General features: G+C 41.1%; 1 protein-coding gene across 1 annotated transcript in view; it reads left to right on the top strand.

Moving 5' to 3' along the window:
• Positions 1-17811, top strand: part of tex2l (testis expressed 2, like) — a 72625-nt gene that overhangs the window by 28156 nt on the left and 26658 nt on the right. Inside the window, exons 6-8 of the mRNA XM_072267306.1 lie at positions 6637-6771; positions 12766-12865; positions 14493-14625. Of these exons, the coding sequence (XP_072123407.1) occupies positions 6637-6771; positions 12766-12865; positions 14493-14625 (368 nt within the window). The remainder of the gene's footprint in view (positions 1-6636; positions 6772-12765; positions 12866-14492; positions 14626-17811) is intronic.

The following is a 17811-nucleotide window of genomic DNA, read 5'->3' as shown; positions in this document are numbered from 1 at the left end:
ATTTCCTCTTGTTGAAAATGTTCATTTCGCAGTGCTTGGTATAAATATTCCTTTCCTCTCTTCGGCTATGACTGACTGATGTCCGGGTCTTCTAATATGCAGTTACGGGCTGTTTCATCTAATGAGCTGCATATGGAAACAAATACTGTGCAATCATCAGCAAATAATCCCATTCCATCTCTTATGATGGACACAGCTAAAACAGTTAATCCTCAGGCATTGTCCAAAGAAAATCCTGTGGCTGAAATGAATAGCCTTTAACAAAGACAAGCCCTTTCTGTGTCGGGTATGATTCCTGAAATTTATTGATACACAATATGCTATCCTGATGACAAGGGCAGCCACGTCTCACCTCTGGAATTTATCTCCATAGAAAATAATTGCCAATGCATCGTATTTTGTAATACTTGTCATGTAAATTCTTCAAAGGATTGTGTTATGTTAACAGCAACTATTGCTTGCCCTTTTTCAGGTTATGATAAGGTTTTACCCTATTTAGGAAACAATAATATGAAGCAGCTTACTGTTTCACTAATTTGCATTTACAGAATTTCGGCACTTAAAAACAACACCAGCGAAATAGTTCACCCCTATTATTTTGACTAAGCTTCACTTCAATTTTAAAATCCTGTGTAAATTATAGACTTACTTACAACACCCTTCATAATTCTAAGAGTAAGCAAATCTGAAAGACTGTATTCTTTTATTTCAAAAATAGACTTTATCCATAATAAAAATATTTAGAAAGGAATGAAACAGTGCAAAGAACTTTTACGTTCACGGTCATTACATTTAGTAGTGAGGTGATATCCTTTTGCTATTTGATAGCCTTCCTCGCCCAGCACCATCCCTCCACGTGTGGGAACAGGAGTCTAGACTCTGATTCTTCCTGGCAGAGACTTACCATTGACTTTCAAAGCATGCCAAGGCATGTACCACCTGCAGCTGCCAATCTTCAGCATTTCCTTTCAGACATCTCGCTGTGCTGGAAGGCCAACAAGTTTCTGGCAGACCAAAGGGTGTCTGTCAATGAGTTTATGGCCCTTCATCAACAATTGATATCTGTCTCAGTGTGTGTTCCTCAGAACAGCACATATTTGGAGATTCCCTTGTAAAGCAATTGCTGGATGTCCCAGGACATGGACCCTTGCATATCTCTCCACACCTTATTTGCAAACTCATACTCTGCAAAGGGGTGAGGTGACCGAGTCTTCCCCACTCGCACAGAACATTTGTTGGGGATGATACCTTGTCTGCGCAGGTAAGATTGGACTGTGAGGGTCCCTTTCACCACCAGCCTGGCAAGGTGCTGGTGCTTGTTGGTCAGATCTGGCGATGAGGCATTCTGCCAGACGTTTGTATCATTTGCTCAGGGAGCCACCTACTGTATCCATAGTGTCCTTGTCCCACAGTGTCGGCAGGAAGTTCCACATTGGCCACTGCCTGATGGGCCTGTGGTCAAAGTTGTTTAGTTGGAAGTACTCTTCCACAAAGGACAAGTCGTGCAACAACATCCCACTGACAGGCATGCTGCGCAGTACCAGGGCCAGGCCTGTCTTCCGCAACACCAGGGACAGGAAGAACATTAGCATGTCATGGCAATTAGTTCCCCCATAACTTGGTTCCAAACACCACCTGAAACAGCCACACTCAAAGGCAGTCATCAGGTTGTGTCATGGTCCCGACCGTTAATTCCTTGTATTCTCATAATTCCCTTTTCCCCATGTCCTCCTGAGCTCCTTGATTACAGCACCTGATTCTCATCTAAAACCTGCAGCATAAAAACCCCGGCTTTGCATCCACTCATCACCAGATCATTGTTTTAGCCGGTGTGGTAATTCACGTTCCCGGCCGGTTAAGATCGTGTATTCTAAGTTTTCCTTCTGTACTGCGGTTTACCTGTAACTCTCTCTCTCCGTGTCAAGATAGTATTGCCTGCCATTTGCCCTTCCAATTGCCGTTCAGCTCAGCAATGCTCCGTGTCAAAATAAGGGTTGCCTGCCTCCTGCTTTTCTGTTTGCCGTTCAACTTCAGCAGGTTCCAGCCATGCCCACGCCCTCGTCTGCATCCTAACTCTATCTCCATGCCAGTGTCCCGTATTTGGGTTCGCGCCATTCCTTGCATCAGGTTGAGGTCAATGTCAGGTAGTCTTTTACTGAATAATGACCCAGGTGATTACTGAGGCAGAGAACAGAGGAACGGGCCTCACCTGTACCTAGTACAGCAGACCTAAGAGCATATAATGCCTGATAACCAAATTGTTCCCAGTTATTCACAGAGAATGCCAATTCCACAGACCCAGTTTGTGTTTGACCTTCCCAATCCACTCCAGCCAATTTTTGTGACATACCTCGCCCCCTCCGAGTCATATCCCCAACACCCTCAAGTAGTCAGGCCTGATGATGAAGAGGATGTTGGATCAGTCAGACTAGCTACCAAAGAGCATTGGCTTCATACCATTGACTCTGGCCCCCAATGCCAAATCAACCTGGTCGCAGATACTGATAAATGTGTGAACTGGCCGTGTATCTTGTGACATCATCCATGTGCAGGAAGGTTTTGACCTGGGTGCCTTCACAGCCTAACGACATCACCCCTCGTATGCTCTCCTCCCTCCTGATGGATTCAACAAAGAGTTCTACGCAGTGCATAAACAAGATCAGGGGAAGTGGACAACCCTGCCTGATTCTAGACTTGATGGGGAAACTATTTGTCTCCTACCCATTAATTTGGATTGCACTACAGACATCTGTGTAGAGTGGTTGGATTCTGACTGTCTCCCCAGTACCCATTTTGAACAGCACATTAGTCATGAGTGCATGTGCTATCCTATCAAAAGCCCTCTCCTAGTCCAAGCTGTCCAGGCAGACATCTACCCCTCTGCCCTGTAGGCAATAGTATCCCTTAACAGCACAAGGCTATCAGAGGTTTAGTCTGGGTCGGTCATCTGTCCCAGAGCAGATGATCCTGTTGGCAATTGCCTTGACAGGATCTTATAGTTCATATTCAACAGCGAAATTCATCTCCAACTCCTGATGTCCTCCCTTGCCTCCTTCTTCATGTTGAGAAGGGTAATGAAAGGTAATGAATCTGACATGCTGCCAGCCCAGAAGCAGAGTGTTGTACACTTCAAGGAAGTCCAGGCCAATGCAGTCCCACAGAGCCAATAATACCTCTGCTGGTAAGCCATTGCTCCAGGAGTCTAATTTGTACCAAGGGAACGGATGGAGCCAATCAGGTCCTCCGGGATCAGTGACAGGTCCAGATTCTCCCACTTGTTATTGTGTAACACGTACGTTGGTGGTAGAGGACAGGAAGTTCTGAGAGGCTGTGTTGTTTATAGCCTTTCTGTCATACAGACCAGCATAGAAAGGTCTTCAGGTCCTCAATGTGAGGATGTTGTTGACTTAAGGCTGTGGATCCTGAGCTCCACTGTGAACTTTTTGGCACATCTCATCCTGCTCCACAATGCAGACATGAGAGCTGATGATGATCTTGGAGGGTTTCAAGAGAAAGAGCATGGCTTGCAGGCTCGTTCATTCCTGAGTTTCGCTCTCACATCCACTCTCAATAACTCCAGGGGGAGAAGTTGCTCAAGTTTATCTGGAGTTGTCATAGTTGCATCTGAATTTGTCTTGCCTTTTGAACACTTCTGAGGATGAAGAATCTCTTGATTTCTCCTTGGTTGCTTCCCACTCATTAGAGAGTCAAAGACAGGCTTTGCGGTTTCCAATCCCTCTTTAATTCTTCAGTGTTTCTGGGGTCAGCACCTTGATATTCAACTTTCATATCCCCCTACTTGCCTACTGGTCCTCCTGTAGGTGACTGGATGAAAGAAGGAGGCAGTGGTCAGAGAAGAACACATTGCTGTTGATATGAGGAGGAAGTCTATCGGTCCATAAAGAGCTTCCCATTCTGATACAAGTGTGTTGTGCCTCTGCTCCACTAGCAGAGGTGCTGAAGGCTTCACACAGCCTTGCATTTTCACCATTTTCATCAGGAGTCAGGAGTTGCTGTCCAATTTCCCGCCAGCGCAGTAGTGCCATTATCCAAGAATAAAGAATAATTTCAGTTGTTAAGTAGGTTTGTTTGGCACAATAGAGTTGAAAGTGCATTTCCATTACATTAGACAATGTAATTTTTTCCTCTGACTCTACTGAACTTCTGATAATACTTATAAGTTAAATTATTATCATTAAAAAACTCAGTGGAGTAGATTTAGTCAACGTTGCCAAATTCTACCTAAGAACATTAGCAAATTTTAGAAGTACATTTAATTTTGTATTAAATCTAGTTTAATTGACACATTTCCTAATTTATGTTGAAACACCAAAATAAATGATTAAAGAGGTACTGGTACAGGAACTACAAATATCCAGTTTCAACAGGTGTAGATTAAAACCGTCATTTCAGCCATAGTAAAGTACAGCCCACAAAATGCTGGAGGAACTCAGCAGGTCAGGCAGCATACATGGAAATAAACAAATGGTCAACATTTTATGCTGAGCCTCTTCTTCAGGACCAGCAGAACTTTTTGTGCATCTGCAGAATTTTTTGTGTTTATGGTAAGGTACAGTTTTCACTTTAGTGTTTCCATATATTCCTCCATTGGGAAAGGTGCTATTTCTGAAATAGTACAGGAGCAAAATTTGTATAGGTGCAAGGCAAAGAATAAGTGCCAAGCAAAGATAGGATAACCTACAGGTAGAGAAATACAGGAGAAGGGACACTGCTGTTTACAGTTTTAAGTAGAAAGCTTTGTTTTTATCATAGATATTAAAATTATGTAAAAAAAATACATTATTGATCCAAGTAAAATTTAACAAAAACATTGTAGTAAGTGTTCAGAGATCAATGAGAAAATATTTGCCTGTAGATATGTTTTTAAATCATAAATAATTGAAATATTTGCTCCCATGTTTGCCTTACAAGACAAAAATAAATGGATATGAATCACCTGATGCTCTTAGAGGCCATGTATCAAATTAAGTACTAAACCTGGTATTTATAAGGTGAACTGCTGAATATGACACTTAATTTCCTTTGGGAGAGATAACGTGTTGCTTGGTGCTTGTGGCTGTGTAACCAGATGCTTGGCCTGCTGCACGTCCTTTGTGCTCAGCCCATAATAATGTGATTTAAATGTAATGCAATTCATATTACTTATTTGTATCCTTACGAATTTTGTATTTGTGCAATTTATATAACATTAATAAAAATATTGAAAGAGGGAAGGCACTTGTTCTACCAGCTAGTTGTACTGCAGATTACACAGCCTCTTTAAAGTCATGTTAAAATATGAATTAGACCTTGGCCCATTTAGGTGTTCTCAGAACCTGAAATGTGCTCATATCACTGAGCATCTTGATATAATTTGCTTTTTGGTAGTCCTGCACATATTTTCCCGGATTCTTTGAGCTGTCGACCATCTGTAAGAATGGAACAATGCAATACTCTTGCATCTTTGAAGGTTGATTGTTTGGAGGACTGATGTCTGAGACTGGAGGATGGTTAACATGATAATAATGTTTAAAGGCAGTAGAAAGATGCAGACCAAGTAATACAGGCCAGTTAGCCTTATGCTGAAGAAGCCCAAATCAGCATTTGGAGAAGCACCATATTAAGCAAGAATAATCAACATGGATTTCTTTGGGAAGGTTGAAACTGAATGATTTTATTGTATTTTAGAGCAGATGTGACAGAAGGGCATTCGATATAATCAACATCGATGTTCACAAAGTGTTTGAGAAGGTGTCTCCTTACCAAATAATCAGTAAAATTAAAATCCACAGGATCCAAAGATAATTGACAAATTTAATTATGAAATGATTTAGTGGTCAGTTGAAGCTATAGTGAGCAGAAGCCTACTTCGCATGTATAAGGTATATTAGTGAAAGCTTTAATCTACAAGCGTGTCGATCGAAAACCAGTAAAAGGTAGTAAAGATGGGCTCCTTTTACTTCGCACAAATGTCATCATTGATCCTGTTATTACTCTGCACCTGAACAGGAAGATTGACGAGAGGATCTGGGGATACTGTAGGATGGCTCCATTTTCTTTTCACTTCATTGGCAAGCATTGATGACCAGTCAAAGACTCCGCACTCTATCTTCCTGCCCAGGATGAATATTTGAATGTCAAAATTTAAAAAAAACTAGAGGCAAGAGTGGGTGATGCCTTACCCTAAGAATAAGTTGCTTAGTTTTCGATTCTTTCCACAAGGGGAAAGCTACTTTACCCTGTTCAGGGTTCCCAAAGTCTGATATTTTTTCAATAGATCACCTCTCATTTTTCTGAACCCTTGAGAAATCAGGACTATTCTACTCAATCTTTCCTTACTGGAGAATCACCTTACTTAATAGTTAACATAAAGAATCTTCAGTGCCTCTTTGAAGTCAGGTTGATTCATTGATAATTAAGAAAACTAAAATGACATGCAATATTTCATGTGTGAGTTTATCCAGCTCCTCTACTGTTATAGCAAGACTTTATTATTCCATTGCCCTTGCAATATATTCCAACATACCTCTAGTTTTCTCAATTATTTGCTGTACCTAAATAATTGCACTATTCTCCGTGAACTTATTTCTGTGCTGATGACTGTCTGTTAGCTCCTGTATGACTTTTTCTCCTCAGATGCCAATTTGTGGGGATCCCCAAGTGTCCTGGATAAATGCGTTGATTGGACGGATCTTCTGGGATTTTTTACGGGAAAAGTACTGGGCGGATCTAGTTGCTTACAAAATTCAGAAGAAGTTGAGTAAAATCAGGGTGAGCTGACTGGATTTTCAGAATGATTGCCCTGTAGATCAGAAGTAACTGTAAAGCTCAGTAAGACTGTCAGTATGAAGGTATTCACGTCAGCCCGTTCTTACATAATGCATGATCCTATGCTTAGTGCAAAAATAATTCCTGTTTTATATAGTCGTGAAAAAAATCATCACCTTTGGCACAACATGCTTTTGTACATTACAATTAATACCTCTGTGTAACAAAAAACATAATTTTATTAAAAACAAATGTTTTCAGAAGAAGTGCTTCTTTCAATGTACGATTCTACTTAACATGAGACATAGCCTAGAGGCAACACTGTTTTTTAATTTACAGGGTTTGGTTTCAAGTTTGACTTGACATTTCAGTTCCAGTACTAACCATGCTGTTTTGTTGGAAAAGCCATTTGGTCTAGATGGTAAACCTATGATTTCTCCGTTAATGTCAGCATGGCTTTGTGAAGGGCAGATCGTGTCCAACAAGCCTGATAGAGTTCTTTGAGGAAGTGACCAGGCATATAGATGAGGGTAGTGCAGTGGATGTGATCTATATGGATTTTAGTAAGGCATTTGACAAGGTTCCACATGGTAGGCTTATTCAGAAAGTCAGAAAGCATGGGATCCAGGGAGGTTTGGCCAGGTGGATTCAGAATTGGCTTGCCTGCAGAAGGCAGAAGGTCGTGGTGGAGGGAGTACATTCAGATTGGAGGATTGTGACTAGTGGTGTCCCACAAGGATCTGTTCTGGGACCTCTACTTTTCGTGATTTTTATTAACGACCTGGATGTGGGGGTAGAAGGGTGGGTTGGCAAGTTTGCAGATGACACAAAGTTTGGCGGTGTTGTAGATAATGTAGAGTATTGTCGAAGATTGCAGGGAGACATTGATAGGATGCAGAAGTGGGCTGAGAAGTGGCAGATGGAGTTCAACCCGGAGAAGTGTGAGGTGGTACACTTTGGAAGGACAAACCCCAAGGCAGAGTACAAAGTAAATGGCAGGATACTTGGTAGTGTGGAGGAGCAGAGGGATCTCAGGGTACATGTCCACAAATCCCTGAAAGTTGCCTCACAGGTGGATAGGGTAGTTAAGAAAGCTTATGGAGTGTTAGCTTTCATAAGTTGAGGGACAGAGTTTAAGAGTCACGATGTAATGATGCAGCTCTATAAAACTCTGGTTAGGCCACACTTGGAGTACTGTGTCCAGTTCTGGTCGCCTCACTATAGGAAGGATGTGGAAGCATTGGAAAGGGTACAGAGAAGATTTACCAGGATGCTGCCTGGTTTAGAGAGTACGCATTATGATCAGAGATTAAGGGAGCTAGGGCTTTACTCTTTGGAGAGAAGGAGGATGAGAGGAGACATGATAGAGGTGTACGAGATAATAAGAGGAATAGATAGAGTGGATAGCCAGCGCCTCTTCCCCAGGGCACCACTGCTCAATACAAGAGGACATGGCTTTAAGGTAAGGGGTGGGAAGTTCAAGGGAGATATCAGAGGAAGGTTTTTTACTCAGAGAGTGGTTGGTGCGTGGAATGCACTGCCTGAGTCAGTGGTGGAGGCAGGTACACTAGTGAAGTTTAAGAGACTACTAGACAGTTATATGGAGGAATTTAAGGTGGGGGCTTATATGGGAGGCAGGGTTTGAGGGTTGGCACAACATTGTGGGCCGAAGGGCCTGTACTGTGCTGTACTATTCTATGTTCTATGTTCTATGTAGATGCAATTAAAATTGTCCTATTGTGTTATTTTAAAAAGGAACAACAGAGCTTTCCCAAGACTCCTCACCATCATCTATCCTGCAACCAATATCCAAGACTGAATATCTGCCCCTCAACTCATTATTTGTAAGTGTGCTGCTGTATTTTGAGTTATTGGGTGACTCTAAATGCAACAGCAACCACCATCATAAATAATGAGTTGGGGACCAGCACAGAAGTAGGCCCTTTGGCCCAACTCGACCATGCTGACCAAAAGGCACATCTAAGCCAGTTCCATTTGCTTTTGTTGCCCTGTACTCCTTTTATCCTTTTCTGTCCCAGTGTTTTTTAATTGTTGTTATTACCCCATTTCAACCACTTCCTCTGGCACAACCATAACACACTGGAGGAACTCAGTAGGTCAAGTAACATCTATGGCCAGACGTGGATAGTAAACATTTTGGGTTGTAGACCCTTCACCTGGCGTTTCTCCTGCAGCTTGGTCCTTATATACATCACCCTCTGCATGAAGCAGTTGTCCCTCAGGTCTCTTTTAACTCTTTCATGCTTCACATTAAGCCTATGACCTCTAGCTTTGGACTTCCCCACTCTGGTAAAGAAAAGGTGTGTATTCACTCTATCTATGCCCTTCATGATTTTATACACTTCTATAAGGTCACCCCTCAGTCTCCTGGAATAAAGTCCTAGGCTACCCAAGCTCAGGCCCTCAAGTCTTTGTAACATTCTCCTAAATCCTCATTGCACTCTTTTTAGCTCAATAGCATTAATCCTATAAGAGAGTAACCAAAACTGTACACAATACATGCTGTACACAGTGGCACTTCAGTGGCACTTCAGTGAAGGACCTCTGTCCTTCACTTGACGCATAGCCGAGTGGTTAAGGCACTTGTCTAGTGATCTGAAGGTCGCTAGTTCGAGCCTTGGCTGAGGCAGCATGTATGTCCTCGAGGAAGGCACTTAACTACACATTGCTCTGCGATGATACCAGTGCCAAGCTGTATAGGTCCTAATGTCCTTCCCTTGGACAACATTGGTGGCTTGGAGAGGGGAGACTTGCAGCATGGGCAACTGCCAGTCTTCCATACAACCTTGCCCAGACCTGCGCCTGGGAAACCTTCCAAGGTGCAAATCCATGGTCTCACGAGACTAACGGATGCCTATAAATAACAGTGGCACTTCAGTGAAGGACCTCACTGACCATCAAATGTTTTATTACATCCTGACATCATAAAAGGCAATGTCTTAAAACAGAGACAAGCCAAAATCTGCAAATGCTGGAAGTCCAAAGCAACACACACTAAATGCTGGAGGAACTCAGCAGGAGTTTTCTTTTTCTTTGGGTGTCGTTCCATTTCGAAAAGTGACATGGAACCCGTGAGATACTGCTAGAGCTGTAGTATTGTTGCACTGGAAAGATGCTAAGACTATAAGTCAGAATCTGAAGTCTGGGCACTAGGCAAATGAGCTCCCTCATCTAAATATGCAGTCGGAGGAAAATATGCTATTCTCTTAATAGGTCAGAAAGTCCATTCCTGCATTTGATTCTCAAACGTTTTGCAGCAGATTCAAATAAGTTAACCCTTTATATCTGAGCAAATAGTAAACATTTCAGGTTTTTCAGCTCAATCCAGGAAGGTTCCATATGCAAACATTCAGTGTCTGTCCCTAATGGAGAGAAAGATTGACTGTGGTTATGGACAGGAAAGATCCAACAGTTCATTAGTGTGTACCACAAGAAATGCGTTTTCTCTTGTAAGGAAATGAGCTAGATTGCATCAAAGACAAGCTAGCAGTTTCATGGTGAAACACTGGCTGGCTACAGTGCACACATCAGCACAATCCAGACTTCTGTGCTAATTCAAAGGATTTGAAGTACATTTATTACCTAAGTATGTATGTAGTATACAGCTCCGAGATTCATCTTCTCCCACAGACAGCCACAAAGCAAAGAAAAACCATGGAACCCGTTCAAAGAGAGAAAAAAGTCAATCCTCCCCCCTCCCCCTGCCCCCATGCACCAAATCTATAAAACACAAAATCAAAAGACATATTCAGTTCAGCTCAGTGTTTGTTATCTGCACCCTGCCCCAATTCAAAATTGCGCAATCTAGCAAAAAAAATGAACCACCAAAAAGACCAGAAATTAGACTCCACAATCCACAAACCATGTTGATAGAACCTTGCATGGACACCATTCTCTGACAGGAGTGAGAATGAGAGAGAGAGAGAGAGAGAGAGAGAGAGAGAAATAGATAGATAGATCATTCAAACACAAGGAGCTTCCCAATCAATTTTGAAATCAACTCCAAAAAGAGCACTAGACTCTCCTGTCCTGAGATTGTGCAAGAGGCTATTTAAGTATAAAACAGCCTGTTGGGACCACACTACAGATCAGGGCATTAAAGCAGAGAGAAAAAGAGTCAAGGACCTTTTATCAGAACCAAACAAGTAAGAAATAAGTATGACTTAACTTGCAGAGAGGAGAAGATGAAGCAAACAGAGGGAATGTCCATGAAGGGTTCAGACCAAAGTTGTGTTTTTAAAATTTATTTTCCAGAGATGGTCAGTAAATGTCCTGCTTTTTTTTTGCCCCAGTCTCTATTCCATCATCAGAAGGTACTGTCCACTTCAAGTACATTAAGTGCAATGTATTCTAGCTGTCATGACATACAATATGTTGCTGTCAGAAAAAACAGATTACATGTCAGTAGGAGACGAGTGATTTGACCCTACTGGAGATTCAGAATGTACTAAAAAAACATTCATACTCTCATTCCACAGGTTATTGCTTTGTCTGAATCCTTAAATCAAACAGATGACCTGTAATCATTCCTAGATGCTCATTATTCTGTGCACACTCCAGTTTGTGTTTGTAATCAAGCCACTTAAATCAGCTGCAGTAATTTAGATGCCAGAGAGATTGGATCCACTCGATTAAATGTCCCTATTACTTCAGAGAACATATCTGCATTCTCTTCAGTCCTGCAACAGAGAAGACTTAATTCCTGCTGTTCAATGCCACAGTATGATATTTTGATAATACCCTGTACTTACAATTCCTTTCCCTTCATACTTTAATTGGTAATGCTTCTCTTCAAATTTAACTTTCTGATGTTTGTGTTCAAATCTATTCATGGTCTCACCTATGGATGCCATTTTATTCCTTGTCATACAGATAATGAACTACAAAATGGAGTTCACCCCATTTGACTCAGGAAGTATCTTCTGTGTGTACCACTAATGGCCTATTCAGAGTGCCCCTACCACCTCAAAAATCAGAAAATTAGGAAAAGTTATAATCAAAATTCAAGAGAGTACTTTTCACTCTGATTGCTGCAATACAATGCAGCCAGCAACACTTCCCGCAGATGCACATAGAGATCATTGATGCCATAACTTTACGATTGTGAATCAAGGAAACAGGTCATGAAGGAAAAGAACACTCTCCAAGGCAGCCGAGGTTAAGGGGCACCATGAGGTGAAGGAGAACATGAGGGAAAATGAAGGCATAGCACCAGTTGTGTGGCCACCCCAAACTGTCCTCATTCATCCTCAAACATCGAGTCCAATTCCACAGCAAAGCATGTCACCTTTATTCAGCATATTTGTGCAGTGCATGATTTTGGAAATCTGCAATAGTATTGGTAAACTTCAATCAGATTGTAACAAATATACTCAACCATGAAAGTTCAGAAAGGCACACAGAGAGACAGAAACCTGTTGATACCCCAGCCAGGAGTCTTTCATTCACATCTTGTAGTTGGCACTGCAGAGTTATACACAAAAGTTGTAGGTTGCCTGTTAATGATCCAGTTTCCATCAATAAGGCAGGAGAATAACTCCTGAAGAATGTAAGTCATGCTAAGTTGAATTGAGCCTGGAGATACATTGTTCTATGTGATTTGCACATAGAAAAACAGGTGCCTATGAGTCAAATTTATAGTCTAAGATTCCTACAATTCTGACCTCATGGGTTAAATGTGAAGGACTTGTCTTTGGATGTCAATCCCAAGACTTTAAAATTTCCTCCCTAAATCTCCCGTCATCTATTTTGATTTTGAAATTCCACTTAAAACCTAATACATTGTCCAAGATTTTGGTTACCTGTCCTATAGCTCTTGTGATAATTCTCTTAGGAGGCATCTCAGGGCATTTGTTAGAAAATGTATACTCTTTGATAATATACTAAAAATCTCAGTGACTACGGACCAAAATTAGGTCTTATGTCACTTAAAAAGCCACTGGTTATTAAGCAGTTTAATTTTATATCTTTCATTAGCTGCCATATTTTATGAATGAACTTACACTCACTGACTTGGACTTGGGGACGTTGTTACCCGTAATCATCCGCAATTCCAGCCCATCAGTCAATCAAAGAGGTAAGTACGTTTGAGATGCTCTGAATTTCCTGACATAGAACAAAGTTGCTTGTCATCATCAAGAACTTTAATAATTGGAGTACCAGATAATTATTTATTTTTAAAGAGCAACGTTTTATTTATAAATAAAATCAATTTATTGATTCTTTTCCTTTAAGATGACATCCTTTTTAAAGCTTTGAACAGGAAAGGACGTTGAAGCTTGCAGCAACAGTATGTCCAATTGATTAAATTCTGGGTGTCCATGTGGGAATGAAGTCTTTTACTTCTTTTTCCTAGTGTTCAGAGTTAATAACTATGATCGATATACTTAATATTTTGGCTGAGGGTAAGGATTAGTTATGCACTGTCTGTAGCAAACAAAGAGTTGTGCTTTCTGCTTGCAATATCACAGAATGCCTATTGACTACTCTGCTAATGAACCATGGAATTCTCCAGCTGTTACTCAGTCATCGACATATTACCAAGGTGATGAAGCTCATTTGATCTTTGCAGTTCTTCTACTTAATTGATCTCAGGCATAGCACTAATAAAGGGATTTAAATTAGCCTCTGTGGAGCTGGGATAGTTAGGATCTGTGGAGGTGTGGGGGAGGCAAATCATCTCAATATTTCCATTTCCAGATTGAAAACAGCGACCTCTGCTGAAAAGTACGCGCATGTACAATGAATGATGGAATCATCACGTTAAAACTTGTTCTCACCATATGGGTGGTAATCTGAGAACCGAGTTCCCTGTTGGTGTATGGTTTTCATTTCATCAGTATCAGTAGCTTGAAAATCAGATGAATGGGCAGAAAATTCTTGCCAAACCCAACCACCAGCTCAAGCCACCTGGAGAAAGTAATATCACTACCATGACAAGAAAAATACTCAAAATATATACAGTAGCTGCTTATTCTTAAAGAAAAGGAGATGGAATAACAGTTGTAAATGTACATCAGGAACTCATTCATTACAATGATCCTTAGACTAGCATTCCAGATAACACTATCAATTTTCCAGGACTAACCCAAAGTCTCCAGGAAATAATGATTCATCTGCTGGATACTGATGAAATTACTTTTTTTAAAAATATATACAACTCTTTCTACTTTGTTTACTCTTTTTTGTTTACTAGTTAAGATAAGAAATTTTATTTACCACAGGATATAGAATATAGAACAGTACCTATCCAAGAGCCGTTTGAATTCCTTTATTGTCCGTGCCTCCACCTCCACCTTAGGCACCCACCACTCTGTGTAAAGAATGCCCTCTAATCCAGACAGCATCCTGGTAAATCTTTTCTACACCCTCTCTAAAGCCTCCAGAAATGAATGCAACGCTCCAGATGCAGCCTAACTAGAGTTCTATATCAAGGAATAATCATACAATCCAAGTAATGGAGTCTGTTCTCTTTCTAACTAATGTGGGAAGGTGACATACTTTGAGAGTGGATATCTGATAACTATTGACGGATCAGGCCACTGAAGACAGGTCATGTGATAAAATGTCCAGGAATATATTTCAACCAGGGCATAGATTTCTAATTCAGAGAATATAAACTTAAAGCTCCACCTTAGCAGAAAACTCATTATTTTTAATAGAGTGAGATAATAGTGTGTGGTACTGTCTCTGTCCTTTCACAGGGCTCTGGGTAGACTTGGAAATTGCATACAGTGGAGCATTACAGATGACACTGGAAACCAAGATGAATCTGTGTAAGTTGGGGAAAGAATTGGTCCCAGAAGGGATGAATCTGGTTGACACAAAAACAGAGAGGCAAGTGAACACTTTTCAATATTTCAGTGCTAATTTATTTTGCTGATTAGTTAATGCAAGAACCTGTACTGTTATATGGATGTTTGGAAAGTATACCCACCACAGATTTTACCTGATAATCTGAAATCTGATTTTTTTCGGACCTTCACTTGTAGGACTGCTGCATTTCGAGAAGGTGACTCACCATAATATTCTCAAGGGGAGTTAGGGATGGTCAACAAATGCTGGCCGTACCAATAACTCTCTGATCTCAAAACACAAATTTTAATACATCTCCAACCTTGCTACTTGTCAGCCCCTGGCTGTGTTTCTCCATGTGCAGATAGTTCAAGTTTAAATTCAAGGTAGATATACAGTGGCCTATTCATATCCCATATCCTACATGAAGCAACTCCCCTTCATATACTGTAAACTTATTGCACTAAATCCCAACAAAATAATTATGTTCCATGTGATAGGAGTAGTTTTCTCCAATTCATTGACAAGGTTGGAAATGTTTCTGCACCAACATTTGTAAGTTCCATTTACATAGAAATTGTTAGAAAAGGTTCATTTGTCAGACTGTTTGCAAGGACACATGAATATTATATTCAGTAACATCCAAGGCCTGAGGTGTTGCATGCTTCTAAACAACTTTTGAACATGCAAGAGCTTTCATTTCTGGTTCTACATGAGAGACAATCCCCAAGGAATCACACCTGGGGATTCAAAGATACATGTCAGGCCAAGCAAATAGCTATAAATTTCAAGGTAACTAAAAACCTACCTGCAATTTTTGAGGATTATTAATCATGGAGATTAAGGCTGAAAGTTAGTGGGTAGGATCAGAAGTTAAAGTAGACAGTAATTAGTTGCAAAAGGCATGAGTATGAGTGGGGAAGGTTGTGTCATTTCTGCAGATCAGTAGGTAAGAACCAAAGTCAAGCAAGTACCTTAAGTATACAAGGATGGGTGTGGACTCAGGTTACAAGGCAAAAGATTTGGGACCAAAGTGGAGGAACTTCTTCACTTGAAGAATAGTGAACCAGTGGAATTCCCTACACTATGAAAAAAATAAGGAAGATCTGATAAGATTGTGGGCACCGAGATATCAAGGATGTAGGAGGAGGACAAGAACCTGGCATTGAGAATAATGTACTAAGGAGAAAAGTAAAAGTGGCAGGCCGACAAATCCAGGGCAAGCATTAAAAAGGGCCACTTTTCAGCATAATTGTATAAGGGCTAAGAGAGTTGTAAAAGAGCGCCTGAAGGCTTTGTGTGTCAATGCAAGGAGCATTCGTAATAAGGTGGATGAATTGAAAGTGCAGATTGTTAGTAATGATTATGATATAGTTGGGATCACAGAGACATGGCTCCAGGGTGACCAGGGATGGGAGCTCAACGTTCAGGGATATTCAATATTCAGGAGGGATAGACATGAAGGAAGGGGAAGTGGGGTGGCGTTGCTGGTTAAAGAAGAGATTAACGCAATAGAAAGGAAGGACATAAGCCGGGAAGATGTGGAATCGATATGGGTAGAGCTGCGTAACACTAAGGGGCAGAAGACGCTGGTGGGAGTTGTGTACAGGCCACCTAACAGTAGTAGTGAGGTCGGAGATGGTATTAAACAGGAAATTAGAAATGTGTGCAATAAAGGAACAGCAGTTATAATGGGTGACTTCAATCTACATGTAGATTGGGTGAACCAAATTGGTAAAGGTGCTGAGGAAGAGGATTTCTTGGAATGTATGCGGGATGGTTTTTTGAACCAACATGTCGAGGAACCAACTAGAGAGCAGGCTATTCTGGACTGGGTTTTGAGCAATGAGGAAGGGTTAATTAGCAATCTTGTCGTGAGAGGCCCTTTGGGTAAGAGTGACCATAATATGGTGGAATTCTTCATTAAGATGGAGAGTGACGTAATTAATTCAGAAACAAAGGTTCTGAACTTAAAGAAGGGTAACTTTGAAGGTATGAGACGTGAATTAGCTAAGATAGACTGGCAAATGACACTTAAAGGATTGACGGTGGATATGCAATGGCAAGCATTTAAAGGTTGCATGGATGAACTACAACAATTGTTCATCCCAGTTTGGCAAAAGAATAAATCAAGGAAGGTAGTGCACCCGTGGCTGACAAGAGAAATTAGGGATAGTAGCAATTCCAAAGAAGAAGCATACAAATTAGCCAGAGAAAGTGGCTCACCTGAGGACTGGGAGAAATTCAGAGTTCAGCAGAGGAGGACAAAGGGCTTAATTAGGAAGGGGAAAAAAGATTATGAGAGAAAACTGGCAGGAAACATAAAAACGGACTGTAAAAGCTTTTATAGATATGTAAAAAGGAAAAGACTGGTAAAGACAAATATAGGTCCCCTGCAGACAGAAACAGGTGAATTGATTATGGGGAGCAAGGACATGGCAGACCAATTGAATAATTACTTTGGTTCTGTCTTCACTAAGGAGGACATAAATAATCTTCCAGAAATAGTAGGGGACAGAGGGTCCAGTGAGATGGAGGAACTGAGCGAAATACATGTTAGTAGGGAAGTGGTGTTAGGTAAATTGAAGGGATTGAAGGCAGATAAATCCCCAGGGCCAGATGGTCTGCATCCCAGGGTGCTTAAGGAAGTAGCCCAAGAAATAATGGATGCATTAGTGATAATTTTTCAAAACTCGTTAGATTCTGGACTAGTTCCTGAGGATTGGAGGGTGGCTAATGTAACTCCACTTTTTAAAAAAGGAGGGAGAGAGAAACCGGGAATTATAGACCGGTTAGCCTAACTTCGGTGGTGGGGAAACTGCTGGAGTCAGTTATCGAGGATGTGATAACAGCACATTTGGAAAGCGGGAAATGATCGGACAAAGTCAGCATGGATTTGTGAAAGGAAAATCATGTCTGACAAATCTCATAGAATTTTTTGAGGATGTAACTAGTAGAGTGGATAGGGGAGAACCAATGGATGTGGTATATTTGGATTTTCAGAAGGCTTTTGACAAGGTCCCATACAGGAGATTAGTGTGCAAACTTAAAGCACACGGTATTGGGGGTAAGGTATTGGTGTGGGTGGAGAGTTGGTTAGCAGACAGGAAGCAAAGAGTGGGAATAAACGGGACCTTTTCAGAATGGCAGGCGGTGACTAGTGGGGTACCGCAAGGCTTAGTGCTGGGACCCCAGTTGTTTACAATATATATTAATGACTTGGATGAG

Source organism: Mobula birostris, chromosome 9, assembly GCF_030028105.1.
Source record: "Mobula birostris isolate sMobBir1 chromosome 9, sMobBir1.hap1, whole genome shotgun sequence".
NCBI lineage: Eukaryota > Metazoa > Chordata > Chondrichthyes > Myliobatiformes > Myliobatidae > Mobula > Mobula birostris.
This window is presented reverse-complemented; position numbering and strand designations above follow the sequence as displayed.